General features: G+C 36.5%; 1 protein-coding gene across 1 annotated transcript; it reads left to right on the top strand.

Moving 5' to 3' along the window:
* The first annotated feature begins 4545 nt into the window (after positions 1-4545).
* Positions 4546-20835, top strand: LOC137397417 (uncharacterized). The gene is made up of 7 exons (XM_068083706.1): positions 4546-4641; positions 12310-12459; positions 13495-13517; positions 14538-14707; positions 17742-17839; positions 19639-19805; positions 19941-20835. Exons 1-7 carry the CDS (start codon positions 4546-4548, stop codon positions 20833-20835), a joined length of 1599 nt encoding a protein of 532 aa, XP_067939807.1.
* Positions 20836-26332: the final 5497 nt, after the last annotated feature.

The raw sequence follows: 26332 nt of genomic DNA, 5'->3' as shown, positions 1-26332 counted from the left end.
CTGACCTTCACATGTACAGTGCATTTTGGAAAAGCTTTGCTTGCGGCTATTCGTGAAAGTTGAACAGCACTGAACTCTTGCGTTGACCGCCGGCAACTACCCAAGGTACTCGTCGCGTAGGTTCACATTTCACCGCTGACAGCCCTGCAGTGCTGTCGCTGGCTCTTGCGGTGTATATGAGAACCAGGCTTTAGTTGATCTTGTTAATTTTCCAGGCAGTGACATTTGTAAAGAAATACAGCTGGACAACACTTGCTGTGAGATTCAGGGGTACTCTCAGGAGTGCGTACGGCCATACAACAGGAACTTGGGGTTACTGGCGCATTCTCTTTAATGGAACAGACTGTACAAACCCAGGCAACATAGAAAGCATCAACTACAATGAGGAGTCAAATTCGGATCACTACAAAGCATCAGGAAGTATGTGAATATTTTATTACAAATACATGCTCTTATAAATACTTCCAAATAAGTACTTATACATATATGTACTTATTTGGAAGTATAAGTATATATATATTATATATATAGCATATATATAATATATATATAGCATAATATATATATATATATATGCATATATATATATATATATATATATATATATATATATATATATATATATATATATATACAGTCAAACATGGATAACTCGAACTTCAAGGGACCGAGCAAAAGTGTTCGAATTATCAGAGCATTCAAGTTATCAGAGCACTGTCACAAGTCCATATATTTACTTATTTATTAGTAGATACATGTACATATACAAACTATAATATAAATCAAAAGCACAAATGGCTCGTTTCAAATTAAATGCTTCTAATGTAAAGTTTAAAACGTTTTCATGAAAAAGTATAGAGATTTTTCTATCACTTGAGATTGGTTTGTTGTTTGAGGTGATGTTATTGCCAGGACGTTTTTCAGATTGACATTGGCAAAACTTGATCGTTGTTGAAATGCTCAAAAGAAAAGACATTTTTTTCTTTTAGGGTTTTACCCACGATCAATTTTGCCGTTTTTTCTTTAAGTTTATGCAGATTACCTTACTTTACCTGGGATTCGTTAAGAGCAACACTCCGAGGCAGTTCAATTAGAAGTTTTACGAGGTTTTACGGTACATTCTATATCACTCACGCTTTTTTAATAGATACTTATTGAATGTACACACGTATTCTGTGTTTAGGTCAAACGATGAATAGTTTTTTGTAGCTCAGACAACGTATACGTTTAATTACAACATTTTTTAAGACGTTTTAAACATTCAACATTCCGACGTTGATTCAACACGGAATCAACGTCGGAAAACTATTCATCACGGGCTAGCCGAGTCACACACTCAAGGATTTTCGCCACGCACATGCAAAACAACATGCGATTTTTGTTTTGTATGTGCGTGGCGAAAATTCTTGCGCGCGTGACTCGGCTAGCCCGTGCTATTCATCGTATCGCAGTATAAATCAAATTTCACCAAACTTTTAGAAAAGTCGTTGACAAAAATATTTTGCCGATGGTGGTAATAACGACGCTTATGAATTACGAAAAGATGAAGTTTACCTCTATGGCTTTGAATAAAGTGATTTTCTAAAGCGATAACAACCGTTTCGGTAGCTGTTGGGCAAAAAAACAGTTCGAATTAACAGTGTTGAGTTCGAGTTATCTATAGCAATTTATCATTACGTGGGAACGAACCAAAGGAAATGTTCGAATTAACCATGTGTTCGAGCTATCCGTGGACGAGTTATCCATGTTTGACTGTATATATATATATATATATATATATATATATATATATATATATATATATATATATATAGCATATACAGTGAAACATGGATAACTCGCCCTCGAATATAGCGAACACATGGTTAACTCGACTGGATTTGCTTGGTCCGTTCCCATGCAATGATAAATGGCTCTATATAACTCGAACTCAACACTGTTAATTTGAACTGTTTTTTGTCCAACGGCTACCGAAACGGTTGCTATCGCTTTAGAAAATCACTTTATTCCAAGCCATAGAGGTAAACCTCAACTTTTCGTAATTCATAAGCGTCGTTACTACCTCCATCGGCAAAATATTTTTGTCAACGACTGTTCTAAAGGTTTGGTGAAATTTGATTTATACTGTTATATGATGAATAGCACGGGCTAGCCGGGTCACGGCGCAAGGATTTTCGCCACGCACATACAAAACAAAAACAGCATGTTGTTTTTGTTTTGTATTTGCGTGGCGAAACTCCTTGAGTGCGTGACCAGGCTAGCCCGTGATGAATAGTTTTCCGACGTGGATTCCGTGTTGAATCAACGTCGGAATGTTGAATGTTTAAAACGTTTTAAAAATTGTGGTAATTAAACGTATACGTTGTCTTAGCTAAAAAAACTATTCATCGTTTGACCTAAACACAGAATACGTGTGTACATTCAATAGGTATCTATTCAAAAAACGTTAGTGATATACAATGTACCGTAAAACCTCGTAAAACTTCTAATTGAACTGCCTCGGAGTGTTGCTCTTAACGAATGCCAGGTAAAGTAAGTTAATCTTCGCATAAACTTCAAGAAAAATCGGCAAAATTGATCGTGGGTAAAACGCTCAAAAGAAAAAGATGTCTTTTCTTTTGAGCATTTCAGCAACGATCAAGTTTTGCCAATGTCAATCTAAAAAACGTCCTGGCAATAACATCACCTCAAACAACAAACCAATCTCAAGTGATAGAAAAATCTCTATACTTTTTGATAAAAACGTTTTAAACTTTACATTAGAAGCATTTACTTTGAAACAAGCCATTTGTGCTTTTGATTTATATTATAATTTGTATATGTTCATGTATCTACTAATAAATAAGTAAATACATGGACTTGTGACAGTGCTCTGATAACTTGAACACTGATAATTCGAACACTTTTGCTCGGTCCCTTGAAGTTTGAGTTATCCGAGTTTCATTGTATATATATAGCATATATATATATATATAGCATATATATATTATATATATAGCATATATATATAGTATATATATATATAGCATATATATAGCCTATATATATATATAGTTATATATATATATAGTTATATATATAGCATATTTATATATAGCATATATATATAGTTATATATATAGTTGTATATATAGCTATACTATAACAATTTTTACTTTGTTTTCTGATTTCGAACTCAAAGAATAAAATCCTAAATACGTTGAATTAATAATAACAATTCTTGCATAAAAGTGTGAGTGTGTGTAAAAAAGATTACTGTTCCACCAGAAGCTATCCATCAAAACTTTGAATACGGCGATACTGGTACCTTTCGATACTGGTATAAATGTAAAAATGAGATATCGGACTGTCGTTGTTTGACCGAACGGAAAGAGAATGTAGAGGTTATTTCTACTCAATGTAATACAATCGTTCAAGTGAAAAGTATTAGCCTTGACCGCGATTTAGCAATTAAATTTTACGAAAAACCAGAAACAGAAGCTCACAAAAACACAAAAAAGCATCGTGTTTCATAGAGTATATAGAGTTTCAATTAATTCATGATTTAGCGTGTCAAATCAAAAAAGAGGTGTATACAGTGTATATTACGAGCTATGAATCATAAGAGCCATTGTAAACTCATGGTTAGACAGTTGGATTACTTAACTTCGGTTCTGTTCTTCGTGAGTTCAAATCCAGCAGAATGCGACCTTTTAATTCCAAGATTTTAATAGCTATAACTGGACACACCGAACTACATACAAACAGGCCACAATATTTGAGATTTATACATAAAGATAATATATAGATAGATATATATATATATATATATATAGTTACATGTATAGTTATATATATAACACTATACATATGTATATATAGACAAATAGATATAGGCATCACACATGATGCAAGGAGACCTCTAGTCAAACATGGGCAATGTTAGCCTGTCTTGACAAACTTTTGTTTTTGTAGAGTTGTTCCCCCGTCGAGCGGGCAAGCAACACAACAGCTTGTCACAAGACATACTGCACCTGATGCATCAGCTGCACTGAAAGGGAGTTGTTCTCTTCCGTCTATGCGGCTTGGCTGCGATGTTATGGCGGTTGCTCCATTAGTAATCATAACAGATTTCGCGCAAAAATTTATGTAGAAGTTAGTTAGTAATCTTTTATGTTGCTGATAACAAAATAACAAAAAGCCTCTATTTGCAGGCATATTATCCAATAAAACGGAAACTGTAGAAGAATCCTGAATGCAAGATAGTAGTGAACAATTTATGTAGAAAAAAATAAAATTACAACGTTTAACCAAAGACCAGTCTTTGTTGCAAACGTTAGTAAAATTTAAGAATAAAATAAATTGAAAATAAAATCTATAAGAACAAATAAAACTGACTGATACAAAAACAGAAATAAAACTGACTGAGCGCACAATTAACGACATGTTTAGTCGCTGTTGTTGCCCAAGTTCTCAAGTTTTACTAAAGTTTACCGCAGAGACTGGTCGCTGGTTAAACGTTGTAATCTTATTTTTTTCTACATAAATTTTTGCGCAAAATCCGTTATGATTACTAATGGAACGACCGACATCACATCGCAACCAAGCCGCATAGACGGAAGAGAACAACTCCCTGTAAGTGCAGCTGATGCATCGGGTGCAGTATGTCTTGTGACAAGCTGTTGTGTTGCTCGCCCGCTCGATGGAGGAACAACTCCGCAAAAACAACAGTTTGTCAAGACAGGCTAGGGCAGTGGTTCCCAACTGGTGGTCCATGGACCCCTAGGGGTCCACAGGAGGTTTTGAGGGGGTCCACAGGCTGGTGCTAGCATTGGTTTTTCTAGCTAGTTGTTTACAGCTATTTCTGTCTTATAGTGGTTGAATCAATGATATAAAACCCTAAAAGGATAGGCGATGGCTATCATATGGGGGGGGGGGTTTAAAGATTGAGCTATGTTGGGATTGTGTTAGCTGGGACTATTGCATTTCCGGCGGGGTGGTCACGTTGTCTTGGTAGGTTTTTGGGTCCAGACTTTTATCACCTATGTGCATCAATCGCTGGATAGTACCTGATTTCCGGTTAGTAGTACAAAACAACAAAACCTGTAACCAGCAAACACGTAATTCTCTCCCTCCCTCTTCAATTTCAGCAATATACTAATATCCATGGCAAATCAAACATTTCAATTTACAATGCATTGCTATAAACACAATATATTATGATGTTTATAAAGGGGTCTGTAACTTTTAGATAAGGAGCTCACGGAGTCCATGGCTCCAAGGTAGTTGGGAACCACTGGGCTAGGGCAATGTGCATACATGTGCATACATGTACACCATATCATATGACGTTATATATCCTATCATTAATGAATTATAACTATATATCATATCACTAGAAATTCTACTGTCATACAGCCCACGACCAAAGTGATATTGGAAAAAAAGAAAGGGTACTGATGGTTGAGAAATGCAATATTAGCAGTCAAATGGCACTGCAGTGCAATAGGATAACTGCAATGGTAGCTGTAATGTACTGGGTGTGGGTGTTATTATATACAACAAACAGCAATAATGAAAGGAAAAGATTATATGTTTATATCTCTCCCCCTGCAATAGGAGAAATGCAATATTGGCAATTATTAGAAGTAAAATGCACTGATATTATTAGAATAACCAATATTATTAATATAGTAATAATAGAAAACCAATGCACAATTTTGTTTACATTTCAAAACGTCATAGCTAACAATATCAAGAAGTATCAAGAAGAATATCCAAACTTATAATTAATTATCGTAATCTCATAAGAATCGTTAGAAAAAATATCATCGTCATTTCTTTTACTTACACTGCATTGGACATCAGTTAGAATACTAAAGTACACAAATGTGTCTAAAATGTCAGATACAGTCAAACATGGATAACTCGCCCACGGATAGCTCAAACACATGGTTAACTCCAACGGTTTCTTTGGTCCGTTCCCACGTAATGATAAATTGCTATAGATAACTCGACCTCAACTCTGTTAACTCGAACAGTTGTTATCAGTTGTTAACAACCGAGACGGTTGTTATCGCTTTAAAAAATCACTTTATTCCAAGTCATAGAGGTAAACCTCAACTTTTCGTAAATCATAGGCGTCGTTATTACACCGTCGGCAAAATATTTTTGTCAACGAGCTTTCTAAAGGTTTGGTGAATTTTGATTTTTACCAAACATCCGCTTAGCGATCGCCTTTTGGAAGCATGGAAAAGTGAGGTGACCTTCGCATAAACTTCAAGAAAAATCGGCAAAATTGATCGTGGGTAAAACGCTCAAAAGAAAAAGATGTCTTTTCTTTTGAGCATTTCAACAACGATCAAGTTTTGCCAATGTCAATCTAAAAAACGTCCTGGCAATAACATCACCTCAAACAACGAACCAATCTCAAGTGATAGAAAAATCTCTATACTTTTTGATAAAAACGTTTTAAATTTTACATTAGAAGCATTTAATTTGAAACAAGCCATTTGTGTTTTTGATTTATATTATAGTTTGTATATGTACATGTATCTACTAATAAATAAGTAAATACATGGACTTGTGACAGTGCTCTGATAACTTGAACGCTCTGATAATTCGAACACTTTCACTCGGTCCCGTGAAGTTCAAGTTATCCATGTTTGACTGTACTTTGAAATTGGCAAAAATGAAACGATTTCAGTACTCCTATGTTAATTACAGAAACCTTCGGCAATTTGACAATACTATAGACTGGTGAAATGTGCATGTTTTTTTTTCGTGAAATGTGCACGAATTAATCGTTCTATTCCCTGTCGCTCGGCGGTTCAATTTTCGGTCTTAACTTTTATAAAAGTGAGGCTTAGCAAGTTTTAATAACGATTTTCGTCCAATAAATCTGTCTATTTGTGTATAATCCGATCAGATGGGTAAGTTTTAAAATAATGCCGACGGTTTACAAAGACTTCCACTTGGTGACATATTTAAATAGGTTTGTATGTGTTTTGTATCGTTATTATACTTTAACGACTCTACAAAACGATGGTTAAATTTGTTGATGAAATTTTGATACAAGGGTTCGTCTCATTGTTGATGAATAATTTTCGGGATTTGTGTGCACATGTGCATTTATCATAAATCTCCCAAGCAATCGCTTGGCTCTTGTTTGGTCGTGGGATTAATAGCTACCAGCAGTAAGCCTGACAATGCCCGGTATTTCTGTCATTCCCAATCAGATTGCCAACAAGTGGGTTTTAAGAGGCTGGTTTTCAAGAACCAAATGAAGTTATGAAGCCAAATATTTTTGGTGATCTGGTGGAAGGCATGGAGAAATAAGGGTGTAAAGTTTTAATGGAATCAGTCAAAAAATGGAAAACCACATAGCATTTACACTAACAAACATACACAATAAAAAAGAGGGATTAATTAGTCTATTAATCTATTAATTTATTAATCTATTAATCTAAATCTCAAAGTTTGTCTGCCGTCTGTCCAATCATAGCAATTACAATCTAGGAATGAAAAACCAGTATCACAGATGATTTGATCTCGGAGCCTCTCAGTCAGCAAACCAGCGATCTATACCACTACACTACCCAAGCTGTTGGCTCATTGATTAACCCAGTTGAAATAATCCTGTTTGGGGTAATAAAGCTCTGGGATCATTATCCAACGCTAGTAACGATTATCAAGTCATTTTAATTGTTTTAAAAGGTATAACTTATCTTTCTTGACTTACCAGATACTTTACTCAAATTAATTAAGGAATTGTTTTATTACCTGTGCAACGCTGAGCTTTTGGCTAGTTTATATACATATATATACATGTGTATATATATACATGGGTATATATATAAATATATATACATGTGTATATATACACATGTATATATATATATATACATGTATATATATATACATGTATATATATATATATAAAATTGTTTTCTCACCCCGGTTAACCCGTATGGGTGGTAGTTTCTGCTTTAACTCGGGTCTCCTACCAGAGACCTGGGAGTTTGAGCACTCGCCTCAAGATCTTAGCTGTTCCCAATAGCGCACTTTTCTGCAACTCACCTGAGTTGATTGCTGTTGGTATTTGGGCAAGCCACATTTTATGTGCCGGTGTTATTGCGCCCAGTGCCCCAATGACTACTGGGATTACAGTTGTTCCTACATCCCAGCATTTTTCAATCTCTTCTCCAAGAGGGAGATATTTCTCTACCTTTTCTTTTTCTTTGCTGGCTATATTGTAGTCATTGGGTATTGCGATATCTATTATAGTAGCTCTCTTGTTCTCCTTGTCCACCACCACTATATCTGGTTGGTTTGCTATGACATGCTTGTCAGTCCGGATGTAGAAGTCCCAGAGGATCTTAGTGCGATCATTTTCATTGACCTTACCAGGAGTTTCCCACCAGTGTTGTGGTTTATTAAGGCCATACTCGTCACATAGACTTCTATACACAACACCTGCGACATGATTATGCCGCTCAGTGTATGCATTTCCTGCTAGCTGCTTGCATCCACTGATGATGTGTTGGATGGTCTCAGGTGCATCTTTGCACAGTCTGCATCTAGGATCGTCTCTAGTGTGATAGATTTTTGTTTGGAGTTGCCTTGTTGGGAGCACTTGCTCCTGGGCTGCCATGATTAGCGACTCTGTATTGGCTGTTAGGTTTCCTTTGTTCAGCCACATATGTCTGGTGAAAATCGCCAACCTTAGATATTTGTCGGTGGTAAGCACCATGAAGAGGTTTCGTGTGCCAGTCAATTTCCTCATCATCAGGGCGAAGGTCCATTGGAAGAGCAGCCGATTGAAATTCAGCTAGCAACTTATCTGAAGTGGCCATGGAGGCTGCATAGGCTTTGATGCTTTGCTCTTCCTCCTTCACTGTCTGCTGTACACTTTTGAGTCCCCTACCGCCATCTTTCCTATCGAGATACAATCTAGTAGTATCAGATTTTGGATGGAGTGCTCCATGCATAGTAAGCAGTTTACGAGTTGCTATATCTGTTTCCTTGATGGCTTCCTCAGTCCACTTTATTATGCCTGCTGGATATCTTATTACCGGCAGTGCGTAGGTATTTATTGCCATGACTTGGTTCTTGGCATTGAGCTGGCTCCGTAGGACCTGCCGAAGGCGTTTCTTGTATTCGGTAATGGCTTTGTGACGTACCTCGGCTTCGTGGTTGATGTTGCTTTGCATAATCCCCAAGTACTTGTACCCTTCTTCTATATCTTTGATGGTACCATTTGGCATTCTTAGGCCATCTGTGAGCATAGAATGGTTTTTCTTAAGAATTAGCCTTCCACATTTCTCAATACCAAAGGTCATTCCGATGTCCTTGCTGTATACCTGAGTGAGGTGTATTAGCGAATCAATGTCCCTTTCTTTGTTAGCGTACAGCTTGATGTCATCCATGTAGAAGAGGTGGTTTATCTTGGTGCCACTATTAAACTGGTACCCATAGTGAGTCTTCTCCAGCATATTGCTTAGAGGGTTTAGGCATATGCAGAAGAGCAGCGGTGATAAGAAGTCACCTTGACAGATGCCTCGCTTAATTTTTACACTCGCCAGCTTTTTGCCATTAGCCTCCAGTTCCGTCTTCCATTTGGTCATTGACATCTTGATGAATGCCACAAGAGCAGGGTGAACATTGTACATACTGAGGCACTCAAGTATCCAACTATGGGGAATTGAGTCATAGGCCTTTTTGTAGTCAATCCAAGCCATGGCAAGATTGGTATGCCTTCTCCTGCTGTCTTGACAGACCGTCCGATCCACCAGTAACTGATGTTTGGCTCCTCGGGTGTTGCGCCCAATTCCTTTCTGAGCACTGGTCATATAGTGACTCATGTGCTCTTCCAGTTTGTCTGCAACTATTCCTGAGAGCAGTTTCCAAGTGGTGAGCAAACACGTTATTGGTCGATAGTTTTTGGGAATCGGCCCCTGCTTTGGATCTTTTATTAGAAGTACAGTTCGTCCTTTGGTCAGCCATTCCGGATGGTCGCCTTCTTCCATTAGGCATTCCATCTGCTTAGCCATTCTATTGTGAAGTGATGTCAATTTCTTTAACCAAAAGGCTTGAATCATGTCATGGCTAGGTGCTGCCCAGTTCTTCATACGCTGCACTCTGCACTTGATGTCCCCTTCGCTGATGGTGAGTCCTTGCTGAGCCACAGTGTGTTGGTGGCTCTCTTTAAGCCTCTTCAACCAATTTGCAGTGGTGTTATGAGTAGTCTCTTTCTCCCAGATGTCCTTCCAGAACTTTGAGGTGCTGGATCGGGGAGGATCTGACATTGGCCTCCGCAGTTCACCTTTGAACTGGGAATAAACTTTAGATGGATTATTGATGAACATTTTGTTCATTCTCTTGTTATCCCGCTCTTTGGTGTACCGCTTCAATCGTGCCGAAAGTGCTACTAGCTGCTGTTTGATAGATTCTAGAGCTTCTATTGTGGCTTCCCTTTTTGGACGCTCCAAACTGTGGTTAGATCTTTCACTGAGCCTACTAACTTTCTTGCGCAAGTCCTTGATCTTATTTTGTAGCCTCAGCTGCCAAGATGAAATGGCTTGAAGCCTTGTTGACAGTGGCTTAATACCCATCTCCTCCAAGATGACTGTTGCCGTACTGTAGATTAAGGCATTAGTCTCACTAATCGATTTAGTTGAGATCGACTTCAGTGCCAAGTTAATGTTTTTCAACAGCTTCTTGGGTATGGTCTTGCTAACTCTCCGTAGTGGTACCCTGCTGCCATAATCATTAGCAGCTGGCGTCTTGTTGATGATATTTTTCGCAAGCTCTTTCACCCTTGGGTCAAGATCAAAGTGCATGTCTTCTTCAACTTGTGAGTCAACACAAGATCGTGTATGTGTGACGGTGTGTGTTGATATGCACTCTTCGTTGGTCGGGGTTACTTGGGTGATCTGTTCCCTAATTTCATCTACCTCAAGTTCTGATATGAGGTGCCGCTTGATTATGTTACTTCTCTGAACTACAAGTTGCTTAGCGGTTAGTGGCAATTCAGGGCGCATTTTTATCCACAGTTGACGCATCTTTTCCATATAGCCCCACTTTTGAGGTTCACTCATAAAGTAGCACTGCATGAGGTCCGTGTTATCAGTCCGAGTCCATTTCATCCGTTTTGAACCAGTAGCCCATTTTTACAGGCAGCGCGGACCTTGTTTGACCAGGCGACGTCCGAGCCGGCATGGCCTTGGTTATTGCACTCATCATAGAGGTTGTAGACGTTATACAAGCAAGGGTCTTGTCTAAGGACCACCAGAAGGGTGCAGTTGTTGGGGTTTGAACCTAGGACCTAATGATCACTGTCCCAATACCTTACCAACTGCGCTATCTGTCTAGTATATATATACATATATATATATATATATATATATATATATATATACATATATACATATATATATATATATATATATACATATATATATAATGTTAGTATTTGTCTGTCTAGCTATAAAGATGAAAATCTAGCAATGAAAAATCCGCGTGGCAGAGGATTAGATCTTGGAACCTTCAGTTCTGAAAGAGTCACGCTTATCCTCGGGTCAGACTATGGTTTTCAACTCAGCATAGGGATTAATAATGGTGGAGATGTTCATTCCAGCAGTTAAAATATACATACCGACTTTGCATCATACATAACGATTAGCAAATGGCCTCACTAGGTGAATGCCCGACGTTTCACGAATAATAAAACAGCTTATACGGTAAATCGTTGCAAGTACTGTAATGTAGTGTAAAGGTAATGTAGCAGGTGAGATAATCATAGGGTAAACGTAAAGGTGTTCTGTTCATAAGCTGTTTTTTATTGCTTGTGCAATGCAGAGCATTCACCTAGTAAATATATACATGTAGATATGCATACATGAAAAAATGTAGAGAAAGAATAAGTTTAAGACAAATTTACACGGGCAGAGGGGATATTTCACAAAGGATAAAAAATTCCAGCGCACAATTAAAATTATTGAATTGATATTATTAATATGTTGTAATATATTATAATAATCATATAATGTAATAATAATACATTATAATATTAAAATAATTGTTATGGTAAAATTATTATATTATTATATAAATTAAGAAAAAAGTTGAAAATTTTAATTTCCTTTATCACTTTGCCTACATAAAAAGTTTGAGTACATTGACATAAATTATAATAACCTTTAATATATCAAATGATAGGTCAATGCCAATGACAGTTTTGTTCACAACAAACTTTTTAATTTAAAACTAGAACAATTTTTCAACCCTATTTTAAAAGAATGTACGTGAAATAATTACTTCTGCTTGTAGTCATTGGAATTTGCTACGGACTCGCAGCAGCTAGCTACACTATATCCTTACGCACGCAACACGGCACTACCACCGAGTTCAGAGTCGGTTTTGCTACTCATGCCACCAGATTTTATGTACAGGAAGTTGGCCAACCCACTTGGAGTTCAGGTAAACAAGTATATGTACAGCTTTATAAATTCAGTTTTAATAAAATCAGTTTAATTCAAGTTTTGCTCTATTGGCTTACTACAACACAGGATATGTAACTACATAATACTACTGTACCTACAATATACACTAGTATAATTAGCAGGAGATACAATATATACTTTTATAATCACAGGGATATAGAATATCTATTCTTATAGTTAGCTGAATACACAATAGACACTCAAGTATCTAGTAAAGGGTGCAATATAGACTAGTATGAAACTAGTTAGTAAGTACTAGCAACCAATGTAGTTTTAATATAGTGTAATCAGTTTAATTCAAAATTTGCTCTGTTATTCTACCACCACACAACATTGTATATGCTATACTGCATATGATATGTCCCATGCTATATACATCATACAAACATACAAGGTATAGCCCACATCAAATAAGATGCAACATCAATAAATCTATACTTGATTTGATATGATGTATGTTTTTTCATATTTTAAAGCAAGCTGTAGAACAGTATAAGATGATGTCATAAATGAAAATCCTGTAAAATCGTCCAATTGTGACATTTTAGTAAGCATGCTCTGAAAAACGCGAAGAATAAGCTGTTACAACGCTTTATGACGAAAGGCGTGAAATTAATACTTTTTATGATGTTGTAAAAGTCACGGTGTAATTTGCTTGATTCCTCACCTTTTAGTATTTATAGCATAATGCAAACTAGCTTACAGGTATTTATAATGCAAAACTAGTGTAAAGGAGCTGACAACTCCTAATAGCAATTCCAATGTTATCTAGATTGAGAAGACAACAACCATGCTTTCCTTTATGCTGGTGTCTTTAACATGATTTCTAAGTTTTTTTTTGAACTAGTACTCTGGCAGGCCCTACTGAGATCATCAGTGTAATAACTAGGTGTACAAATATTCCAAAATGTAAAAAGGTGGTGGAATGGTGCAGTTAGTAGTGCGCTTGCCTGGTAATCTGAATATCCAATTTGATCCCTGTGTGGCGTAATATTTTTCCTAATGCTTTTAGCATGAGTTTGTAAGTAAAGATTGGTATGTAGGCAGTATGTATGGCAGTTTAGTGAGCTGTGCGAGATCATCAAGCATACTAGTTGTATGTACAATTGTTCGATATAGTTGGAAGACGGTCGTTTGGGTTAGGTGTTAGAGTGTCAGTCCAGCAAGCTAAATTTTGTGAGTTTGAATCTAGTGCGATGCAAACCTTTTTCTCAATCTGCAATCCAAGTTTCGGACAGACAGTCACTACTTTTATTATGGCAATGGTTAACCACTGTTTTGCCAATAAAATTATTAAAATGAAATAATTGCCAATAAAGTAATATATATTCATTTATATATCCATCTACATATACAAATCTCAAAGTCTATCGTTCGGTATGTCCAGCTTTAGCTATTAAAATACAGGATTGAAAAATCCGCTTTGTGCTGGATTTGATCTCAGAGCCTTCCGTTCACCTGTCAATACCCTAACCAATTAAGTTACGCGAGATGCAATCAATTCATTCGGCAATATGAGTCGTTATGTCGGTTAAAATACGCATAGCACTCTGCATTGCGCAACGTCACCACGACTCTTATTAGTAAAATTAGCAATACGGTTAGGAGCTTACTCAAATCAGTTATTGGCAATGTGCCAGGCTAATGGCAAGTGGCAGACAACTACATTAGCTGCCACTGTTTATAAGCTGTTTTTTAATATTCGCGCAACACAGGTCATTCGGCTAGTGTATCTAAATATCTGTATATCTTTATTTATCTATATATATATATATATATATATATATATATATATATATATATATATATATATATATATATATATCTACATTAAATATTGTAAAAGAAACTGCTAGTTTCCTTTACTCTCTACAAGACAATCAAGCAATAACACAGAGTGTTAAACTCCATTAATATATATTTAAATAAATCAGTTTACATCAGCATACACGTAAAATAGACAACAAACCATATGCAAACATGCAGAGATTGAGCCCGTAAAACTCTGCTCAAACGGTCGTTTCGCGCTCCTTTAATATCTTTTCTCCTTTTTAGGCTCTGCCCCCTTTTCTCTTTGTTTCACGTTCGGTCTTTTAGTATTGTCTCCTTGGTTGTCTGCGCGTCTTCAACGGCGACTGAGTCTTCTCTTGGGACCAGAAGGCTCGGCCCTGAAACCGTGGTGGCCAGCAAGTCGATTGCTACAGCCCGGGTCATAGTGCTCTGCCGTAACACTATATCTATATAGATTTACTAATGAATGCCCGGCGTTGCTTGGGTAATAAAAAGTCTTCGCGCAGAACATTTATTTTTATTTAACGTATACAACATTTACCATTCTAACTTTTAAACTTCAAATCATGAGAAACATGCTTTTGTGTAGTTCAAATAAATTAAGAGAAAAACAAACAAGGGGTACATGAAAGTGTGTGTATAAAATGAGGTTGCTTTTGCAGCAGAAGCTCGTGCATTCAAAGTTTTGGTAAGTGATACTACTACCTCTCGATACTGATACAAACATAAAATGAGATTTCAGACTTTTTTTGACTGATTCTTTGTCTGTCCGAATGGAGAGAGAATGTAGAGGCAATTCCTACTCCAGATAATACAACTGTTCACGTGAAAAGCATTTAGCTTTTACAGATTTATCGAAACCAGAAATATGAATGTAACGGCACATTTGAGATTGAAATGGCACATTTGAAAATTTCAAATTAAAAAAACAGTTAATGGTAAAATTATTTCAAAAAATTACAAACTCAAAAGATAATATTAATTAATAGTAAAAAGTGTGTATTTAGCGTTCCGATTGTAAAAAGGGTATACGGTATATGGTAAGAGCGATGGGAATGGTAAGAACGACTTAGCCTTGTGGTTAGGTGCGTTCGTTAGACTTGCGATTTGAATGTCAGGAGTTCAAATCCAAGGATTTTTTATTGCTATAACTTTGTCGCTATAATTGTACAGATTACAAACACTAAGATTATTATATACTGTACATTTCTACTAGGTGAATGCCCGAGTAATAAAAGTCTCTGCCCAAAAAATTTATTTCTATTTAACGTATACAAAATTTACCACCATAACTTTTGAATTTCAAATCATGAGAAAACTGTTTTGTGCAGCTCAACTAAATTTAAAAAAAACTAAAACAACTGTAAAAGTATTTAAATGTAAAATAATTAGCAAGTAATGGTTTGATAAAGTATGATTTGTTACAATGATTACAAGAAAAAGTGAATTGTTATTGATAAACTTAAAAAAAGATAAAGAAAAATCACAAATATGTTGAATTAATAATAACAAAGAGTACATAAAAGTCTGTCCATAAACATGGTTACTCTTGCTGCATACTTTTGCTCACCAAAATTTTAAACACGACTCTACTGGTACCTCTCGATAATCGACAATAGTACAAATGTAAAAATGAGATATCAAAATTAAAAACATCAGTGAAGCGCACCAGGACTGAAAGAGAATGACCGAACTGAAAGAGAATGTGACCGCAATTTCTACTCGATAATTTCCATGTGACCATTCTTTAGTTTTACCATTTTTAGCAATTACACTTTGCAGTACCCGAAAATTGAACATTGAAATTGTGCCATTAGAGTTGCAGTGTAATGGAACATTTTGAAATTGAAACATTACAATTGAAAACTGCAAATAAAAATAAAAAGAATTTTGAAATGTCTTTAAAAAAATTCAAAAGAAGAACAAACTCAAATGGTAATATTAATTCCAAATAAAACGTCTGTATTTAGCATTAATCGCGTGAAGGATAACGGGGTTGAGGTAAATGAAATAAGAATGGTTTATAGCTTTGCGGTTAGGTGCGCGTGTTTACATACTTGCAATTGCTATCATTGCAAGTTCAATTTCAGTATGATGGAATTGTTCATCGCAAGATATCAATCACTATAGCTGGACATATCGACAACAGAAAATACAACGCAAACCTTGAGATTTATATAAATATAAATATATAAATCTCAAAGTTTGTCTTTTGTTTGCTGTTGTTGCTGCCAGCCATAGAATAATCATGAATAATAATAATTTTACAAGATAAATCTGTAAAATATATACATGTATACTAGCTGTACAACCCCGGCGTAGCCCGGGTAATAAAAAAGTCTTTGGGCATAAAATTGATTTGTATTTAACATATAACAACATTTGCCATTCTTACTTTCAAACTACATATCATGAGAAAAGTGTTTCGTATTATAAACAATGAGAAGTAGTGAGAGTTGCTCGCTATTGGCCTGCATGCTATTAGCCAGCACGTTTAATCATGTGAGCGAACAGCTTCACGTGACGTTATGTCATGACCCTCGGAGTACGCAAATCCATTAGGTATTTGCTCTCATATAATGACTTATGTTGGCAAGCTAGCAATTCAATATCTGTAGTCTAGTGAGCAGGGTGTCAGCTTGGCGAATGGCAGGGTCCAAGATCAAATCTTCTTTGGTACGGAATCTTTATTCCAAGATATTAAGATTTATAGCCGGACAATCAAACCTACGAATACACATATGATGACCAACTTTGAGAAATATAGATATACAATATATATTGTATGTATTATTACTACATTATTATCATTCCTTATAATTCATGAAAAAAACAAAAACAAGTATGACAGATAATATCTGTCAACACATTTTCATTTTTGTTTGTTTTTCATTTGCCATTTTTTTGGGTTTATTGTTTATTTATTTTTCGTTTAATAATGTCTTTTGGTCAAATGGGATGTTTAACATATTTCATGTTGTTGCAGTAGGACACAAGTGTGTGTTAATTGGACTTGCTATAGGATAACAGAGCTGACACGCACAATATATATAACTTATCTCGTGTTCATATATGCGGTTGCACAATGTACTTTTGTCAGTTGGATGACTTGGAGTCAACAATACAGCTTAACATAAAATTTGGTCTAATAACTTCGTTACAGTCATGACAGATGGTTGTTAAGGTTGTTTCGAATAAAAGTTCCGACAAAGAAGTGCCTCCTTAGTATTTTAAAGATGAACATAGTTAATAAAACTAAAACACATTAAGAGTTTTTTAACCCAAATTTTAACATTTGTGTGCATAGCCTAATTTCTTCATTTCAAACTGATGATGGTACCAATCTACTTCTCTACCTGCCTCCATAAATAAAAGCGAGCAGATTTAGGGCAATAGCTGTAAGATAATTCATTCAAGAGAAATAATATTAGTACTCGGAATTCTTAGAGTCTTATCGGTTGCTTGTAGAGCCAGCGGTTCACTCCTGTCCAAGTTTGCCATTGTTCAATCTGAGAGAGCATGCGACCACGGGAGAGTGGAGCAATCAACCTTCTATTACGTTGTGGGTGAGTCACACGAGTAACAAGAGGCTGGTTCTAATTTGTGGTTGGGCAGATACGCTTGAACTTGAGCCAATTTATGCCATAGACAGTTAGCTTATTTGCACTTATTAACATGCTGCCACAAATCATGTGTTTATAAAGCAGAAACTGCATATTTTATGGCAGCTATGTAGCAAATGATAGGTTTCTGGTTTTAAACATTCTTCTATTTTCCTCTAAAGTCTTTTTAGCACCAAGCTAGCACATATGCGCCTTTTGTTATTACTTGTCCATTCTACCAGTCCTTCTGGCCTAGAACTATAAGAGAACTGAGATCTCATAAATATGCTTACTCTAGACAGTCACAAAACAAAACATTACAAATCAAATTAAAAACATTCTTTCAAGTTTGAGTCTTATTTAAGTTTTATGTGTTCCCATGCATTTTTTACGCACAATTTGCCAGTCAGTAGGAAAACTTTATCTTATCTTATGAGCTGTATTATCCACATCTTTCTAGAGTGTTTGACAGACTAATAAAAATCCCCCTATTTCCTGAAGCTGATAATATTCAGTTAATATAAGTGATATTCATGTGAATTAATAGGTACACGTAAGTTATGGAAATTCCAGTTTCAACTTAACTAAAAGGCTTGATTGTAGTTTTGAAACCAGGTTGCCTAACCTAACCAGAATTCATGAATGGAAGCAGAATCATCTGGATGATTTGTTATAAAGAAGTAAATAGCAAGGAGCATGCCATATTTAAGTTATTATTTGGTTAATACTCGACGTGACAAATGTAGAACTCGAGACACCTTTCAGGCTAACACTGGAAAAAACGTTTTAGGGGCGCAAAAAACTTTGTTTTACAAAAAGATTTTTGTGAAACACACAAATATATCAGATATTGAAGCCATGCTACAGCTGACGTTTAAAGCTAGCTCATGACACGATTTATGTACTTATTATTTATGCGAAGGCAGCTACCTAGTTTGATTGACCTTGAGTGACCTTGAGCACGAAGGATCCTAGCTACGACTGACGTTGAGTACAAGTAATCTGCAGCCCTTCTGAATGTAAATGATGAATGACCTTGAGAATGACTAATCAATGTTAATGATTTGGAGCATAAATGACCTTGAGAATGAATGACCTTGAAATGAAGAATCAATCAAAGATGACTTTAAGTATAAATGACCTTGCAAAGGAATGATTATCACTATGTTTACATGATGCGCAGTGCTTCGGAGTTGCGCTCTCCGAAGTCGAGGGGATCGGGCGTTTCCATGCTGCCCAGTGATGATTATGATTTCCAGCAAAACTGTCGGAGAAGAGAAAGTGTATAAATAGGAACGCCACGCGCCGCGCTTGCGCACAGCAATCATGCAGACCGAACGCCAGAAACGTCTTTTTTATGCTTTTCTCGTAATTACACTTTTATTTACAATACACCTTCACAATGTATTACTAATTTTAACACAATTTTTACAAAGTAATACGCGACAGGACGCCATACTGTTAGAAGCCACTTCTAGAAGGACAAGAAGACAAAATAGAAAGAGAAAGTTACCTGTTGAATGGGAATCTGTTCAGTGTGTAAGTCTGTTTAGTTGTCATTCATTAGTAGTATGTTAGTTGCTTTTATTTTAATTTCTGTATGACATTTATTTTTTCAAACAATATTCACAATACATATAACAATAAAATTTATAAAAAAAATAATTGGAAATACAGTGCTAAAACATAAATATCCTAAAATATTAGGGTTAACACATCATACTATTCTGTCACTTCTACTCATCGTCTCCTCTCTCCCACAGGTGACACCCTCTTGGTATGATAATGTTTTGCCTAAGTCAAGGCCAGGTGTGTGGCTGCAGCATTTCAGAATGCCAGAAACCATTGTGGATGAGATTTGTGAGCTAGTACGTGACGATATGTCTCCTCAAGAAAGATGTGTACGGGAACCTGTTCCACTGAAGAAGAGGTAATGCCATTCATTTATTATGTCATGTAGGAATTGTGGCATACGGAAAACATGCCATATAGGAATAGTGGTACATTTTTCAATATGTCTTGTAAAACTGTTTGGTTAATTGTGGCAATATTCTCTTATTCACAGGGTGTGCATAGCAATCTTCAAACTGGCTTCATGCTGCGAATATAGCAAAGTTGCAACAGTGTTCGGGGTCAGTAAGACTACAGTCCATCGATGCTTGTATGCTTTCTGCCATGCAATGTCAAAAAAAAAACATCAGTTCATCACCTGGTACTCAGATGTAGAAGCAGGGGAGATTGCTGATATCATCGAAGCTAATTACAAATACCCACAAGCCATAGGGGCTGTCGATGGAACACACTTTGAGATCATACCACCTGCTGATGGCATGGCTGATTTTCTATGTAGGAAAATTTACCCAAGTGTTGTCATGCAAGCGGTGGTTGATGTTCAGTATCTGTTTAGAGACGTTTATGCCAACACCCCAGGCAGTGCTCACGATGCCGCCGTTTTTAGAAGATCAAGGCTGAGTACATTAGTGATGCAAAATATGCCAAAACGGGATAAAATTGTTCATGGAGAGAGTTTTCCACTCCACATCCTTGGCGACCCTGCATACCCTATATCTAGACAAATCATTAAAGGTTTCACAGGGGCCAACTTGTCACCCGAAAAGGAGTCATTTAATGTTTACCACAGCAAAGCACGCATGTGTGTCGAGATTGCGTTTGGAAGACTCAAAGCACGCTGGAGAATGCTGCGGAAGTGTATTGATGTCAAGTATAAGTTGGTGCCCAAGCTTATTACTACATGCTGTATATTGCATAACATGCTGGAAACTAGAAAAGTTGTGATTCCCCGCCACCTTCTCAACAGACTAGCAGATGAACCAGCTGAACGTGAACAGCCGCCACCTGTGTTCAATCATGAGCAAACTAGAGATCCAGTTGAGATCCGTGATACTATCAAAGAGTTCCTTGCTCACACCCAGCCATTACTCCGTCCCTTTCACATGTAAAACCACATTTGAATTTGTTACATTAATTTTGTGAGTGAGTTGAACTAATTGTGTTACCGTATTCAATATTTATGTAAAATCTTTACAGAGTAGAAAATAATAATGTAAATAATAATTTCAACTGAACATACATGAACTGTCTCCAATATTTATGTGAAGTCTTTAGGTAGTTCAAAGTACTAGTCTAACGTGGGCACATTGTACCCTGACAATTCATTACTGGCCAATGAGGTAGGTAGCCTTTCAGGATTGGTTGCAGTGTGGAGTGCACGGGGGAAAATATTGTGGCGGTGGGGTGGTATGGTTGAAGCGAATGCATTATTTGACGAATGGGTGGTGTGAGGAAATGTATTACTGATGGTGTGGGGTGGGCTGGCGAAAGTATCATTAGGAGGTTGTGGAAAAGGGACAGAGCCCTGGAGGTGTTTTGGCATGGCATAAGGTGTGGAGGGTTGTTGCATGATCTGTTGCATAATAGTAGAAATTCCATTCAACATTGTCATTGAACTTTTTTCGATAATGGCAGCAACAGCCTTTAGGTCGTCTTGTCTTTGCTCTGTTAAGATCCTCTTCAAATCATGCATGTCCTCATCATCTCTCGACCTCTTTCTCCTGTTGGTCGAAGAAGATGAACATGCTGACACAGCAGATCTGGGCCTCTCCTGATCAGAGTCAACATCTGTTAAAATTAGATATTTTTAAATAAATTTATAAAAAAATTTTATATGTCTTGTATTGTCGACCCAGATACTCTAGGTTAGGACCACCCCACTCAAATGCAACACCTTCCTTACACAATTCAACAGCAGCTAGCAGGTCTGGTTTTACATGAAATCAAGTTCTGTTCAATTATTTTTAAGATCAATCACATAGTATGTAAATAGCATGCTTCACAAACCTTGGGTATTTTCTGCCTGCTCCTCCGTGTCGATCTCATTAGCTATGGGTCTATGACCCATAACCTCCTGAAGCTTTAGGTAAAAGCGCCACGAGGGTGCTGGTGCTCCTGAATAACGGAAATGACAAATGTATCAGCGTGAGTATGAGCAGTTGTGTATGGTATATCACAAAGATAAAATAACATATTGATAAAATGTTACTATTGTACATTACATGTTTTATTGCTACTAGAAAACAATTATTTTTAACAAAAATAATGATAATACATCGTGTAATACATAATAGGTAAGTCAATCACCGACTATCTGCAAAATAGAATTAATTTTACGTGATAGGAAAGAGTATCTGGTGCTTTGTTTGACCAACTTTTACTTACCTGACTTTGATGCTTCAGCCTTGTAGCGTAGATATTTCGACTTCAATGATTTCCATTTGATACGCCACTGAGTCCCTGTTTTTGGACTCCACGACTTTCCTTCACCATCCGCAGCTCGCTCAGCCACCTTTGCAGCCAGCATATCGAATATTTTAATATTACTTTGGGACTTGCCATCTATCTTTTGAAAAGTGTTGGTATCAATAATAAAGTACAAAAAAGTAATCCCTTCATCATCCTCATAAGTGCAAACCATATTTAATTGAAAGAAGAGCAGAAGAATAGAAAAGAACAATATACGCGAGAAAACCTTCATACGCGGTTATGGCGCTCGATGAATCTGTCTCCACAACAAGAGAGCCATGCGCAGCCACTGCGCAATAGCTGTTTCCTTGCTGCGAATTTGCACTGGCTTCGCACTGATCAGTGCGCAGTGATTTCAGTGCGAAGGCGCCGTTTCCATGATTCGGAGAGGGCCCAACTCCGAAGCACTGCGCATCATGGAAACATAGTGATTGTGAATGACTGATCTTGGATAGACATACCTGGAATGTTAATGACCTTGAAGGGTTAGTCTCACAGCATATGGTTTCGTTTTGATAGTGATCAAACCTTTGTGCATCAATCTTGTGAGTATGAGTGACCTCAGCTTTAAGTGACTGTGAACGTGGAGTGTGACCTCAGCTTTAAGTGACTGTGAACGTGGAGTGCGACCTCAGCTTTAAGTGACTGTGAACGTGGAGTGTGACCTCAGCTTTAAGTGACTGTGAACGTGGAGTGTGACCTCAGCTTTAAGTGACTGTGAACGTGGAGTGTGACCTCAGCTTTAAGTGACTGTGAACGTGGAGTGTGACCTCAGCTTTAAGTGACTGTGAACGTGGAGTGTGACCTCAGCTTTAAGTGACTGTGAACGTGGAGTGTGACCTCAGCTTTAAGTGACTGTGAACGTGGAGTGGCGTTATCAACAAATTTGAACTTGCTAAAATCATGAACTTTTGATAAAGGACCTAGTATAAGATTTTTTTTTCACTTGACTCAAATTGTGAGTGAGCAGCCTTAGAAGAAAGAGTTTTGTACATTTTATGGCGTTCAAAAAATTAAAATAATAAACTATATTTCTGTATTTCTACAAATACAATGTTGATTTTGTTTTGAACACTAAAAATGCTAGACTTTACGTTTAACTCTACTATGGTTTCTTTAGAACATGGGCTACACAAAAATGGAATCAGACACATGGTTAAGGATTAATGTGGATATGGTTCTAAGAAACCATCCCCAAGGTGACCCGAGCAGCACATGTGTCACATATTACATCACGGTAAGAGACATTATATACGGTTATTGCTGCATCTTAGTATTGAAACCAAAAACAAACCCAGGAATGAGAAATGAAGCTTTCAAGGAACCTTGTTGTGTTTTCAAACTAATGCAACAGACACCACTTTAAAAATTTATTTTCGATACTCTTTGTTGTGGTATGAACAGAGTACATGCTCTCTTTTATAGATACTATATACACAATATTATGATTATGTATACATAATATTACAATATATATTATTACAATATTATTACAATATTATGTATATATACATGTAGATTATAAATACATAATATTATGTAATAATCAGCATACATAGGATATTAGGTAAGTAGTGGGTAGCTAGGAGCTGCGGCTAACCCATATACCAAGCCTTGTTCATCAGACACAACCTTATACCAATCTTATATTAATGGTTTAAGTACTCCTACAGTAACTGACCCATGGCATCACGTCTCTGTTTTAAATCGAGGATCAAGCTATGATCATCACGCAACCTTACACCAAACTGTAGCTAACATAATCTGCATCTTTTGGAGATAGAAGAACAAGTACAGGAAACCTTTTGTAGTAGTATCAATGCTCCTACTTACACTGCCTTAAATGCTGTTGTCTATAGTCCATACTGAACTGTATTTGCTCTCTTTCGTTACTCCACAGTTGGATCTCTTACTCTTGGGCATTTACAGTAGCATTTACAGACCTTGGGCATTTACAGTAACATTTACAGACCTTGGGCATTTACAGTAACATTTACAGACCTACAGAGCTGCAATAATCTTGCTCCAGCTATTGTTCTATTTTATCCAATTGCATTAAAGCAAAAATCTTTGAATATAAGATTTCTTTGTCACAAAATCTTTTGTCACCACTGATTTTAGCAATTTGTTCAATACTTGTGCTTATCCATATTACAGTTACAAGCATGGAGGGTTTATCTTGATCATAATTCTTCTCAACTAGGTTGAAATTGAGCAAAAGGCATTTTCAAGTTTCGGCTTCAACTGTGAGGCCAGAAAATCTTACAAAAAGTGTGCACAATACTTTCTTGCAAGTTGACATGCATGTAACAATAATATTTTTTGCAAGTTGGCATGTCTGTGATAACAATATTGTTTTGCAAATTGAAATGCAGTTAATAATAATATTTTTTGCCAGTGGGCATGTCTGTGATAACAATATTTTCTTGCAAGTGGGCAGGTCTGTAATAACAATATTTTCTTGCAAGTTGGCATGTCTGTGATAACAAGATCTTTTTGCAAGTTGACATATATGTGATAATAATATTTTTTGCAAGTTGGCATGTCTGTGATAACAATATTTTTTTGCAAATTGAAATGCAGGTAATAATAATATTTTTTGCCAGTGGGCATGTCTGTGATAACAATATTTTCTTGCAAGTGGGCAGGTCTGTAATAACAATATTTTCTTGCAAGTTGGCATGTCTGTGATAACAAGATCTTTTTGCAAGTTGACATATATGTGATAATAATATTTTCTTTCAAGTTGGCATGTCTGTGACAACTTATTTTAGATTGATGATGAAGATTGCATGCCTGTCAAGTATGGCAAGACTTTGGCTCATCTTAATAACGCTAACTCCGTAAACAATGAATACCGGTCTACAGAATGTAAGTAATAGCATTTGTCATCTAATGTAAGTGTTGTCACGGCATATACCTACTCAAGTGCTGTCACAGAATGGAAGTACAGTAATACTTCAACTTACGAGTGCTCTAATGTACAAGAAACTTGAGATACGAGCCAGCTTTTAAGCAAGTTTTAGCACTAACATACGAGCCATGCTTGAGATACGAGCACGTGAGTCAGTTGCCAAGTATGCCGGAGGTGTTTTATGAGAACAGCATCACTCTGTATTTTTCAACTGCTTAGGTTATACTTTTGTACCGTGTTTTTTGTGCGCGATTTTCAGTGCAGAATTATGTGAATTAAAAGTACTGTGCGTAGACCGAAAGTTTGCCAGTAAAATGAAAGATGAAATGCAAAGAAAAAGCAAATGATAATAATAGATATCAAACGGAAAATTATTGAAAAATATGCACAATGTGTATGCGTGATTGAGCTAGCTCAGCAATATAACAGAAATACATCCACAATTATCAAACAGAAGGATTATATTCAGAGCATTTATTTAGTTCGCAAAAGGACTAACCATAGTTTCTAAACGATGCAGTGATCTTCACGACCGCTGATGGAGAGACTGGTCAGGCATTGGATAAAAAATAAACAATTGCCGGGGACAGCGTAACTGAACGATGCTACCGATGGTATGTGAAAAGGCCGGTGCTATCTCTCAAAACTATAAACATTCGGACAAAGTTGGCTAGGGGTCGTGCATTAACCATTTGTGACGACACCTGTGTTCGTCCTAATCGCAACATGTTGAAAGGACGACAAAGGCAAACGTCCTTAGATAGGTTTATCTTAAAACGGCCCGCTAGTCGTGAAAGCGAAACAAAGGAAAAATTAGCTAAATAGCGAGAAACTTCAAACTATAAATGCCAAAGAAATTTTAATTACGTTAAGTTGAAAATGAAAGTTTGCTTTTAGGTTTGCTTCTAAGTTTGTCTTTTAAGACTTAGATAAAATCCAAATTTATCAAAGTCAACTGTTGTAATGAAGGATAACTCTCTATAACTCTCTAGGATATCTCCCTCTGGCAAATGCTAGCGTTAGCTGCTATTGTATGTATTTAATTTTACATTTTAATTAATCACATTTCCTTGCATTATTTTTATTTGTTGCTTTTTACAAGCTTGTGGTAAGTTAGGACAATAACCAACATGTTCTTTCTGTTACAATATCTTGTTTTGAGTGTTTTATTTGCACTTTTTTAGAGTATGGAAACCAATCAATATATATTTAGTTGTTCCATA

The sequence above is a fragment of the Watersipora subatra genome, chromosome 5 (genome assembly GCF_963576615.1).
Source record: "Watersipora subatra chromosome 5, tzWatSuba1.1, whole genome shotgun sequence".
In the NCBI taxonomy this organism is placed as follows: domain Eukaryota; kingdom Metazoa; phylum Bryozoa; class Gymnolaemata; order Cheilostomatida; family Watersiporidae; genus Watersipora; species Watersipora subatra.
The sequence above is the reverse complement of the archived record's forward strand: the minus strand, read 5'-3'. Positions and strand labels throughout refer to the sequence as shown.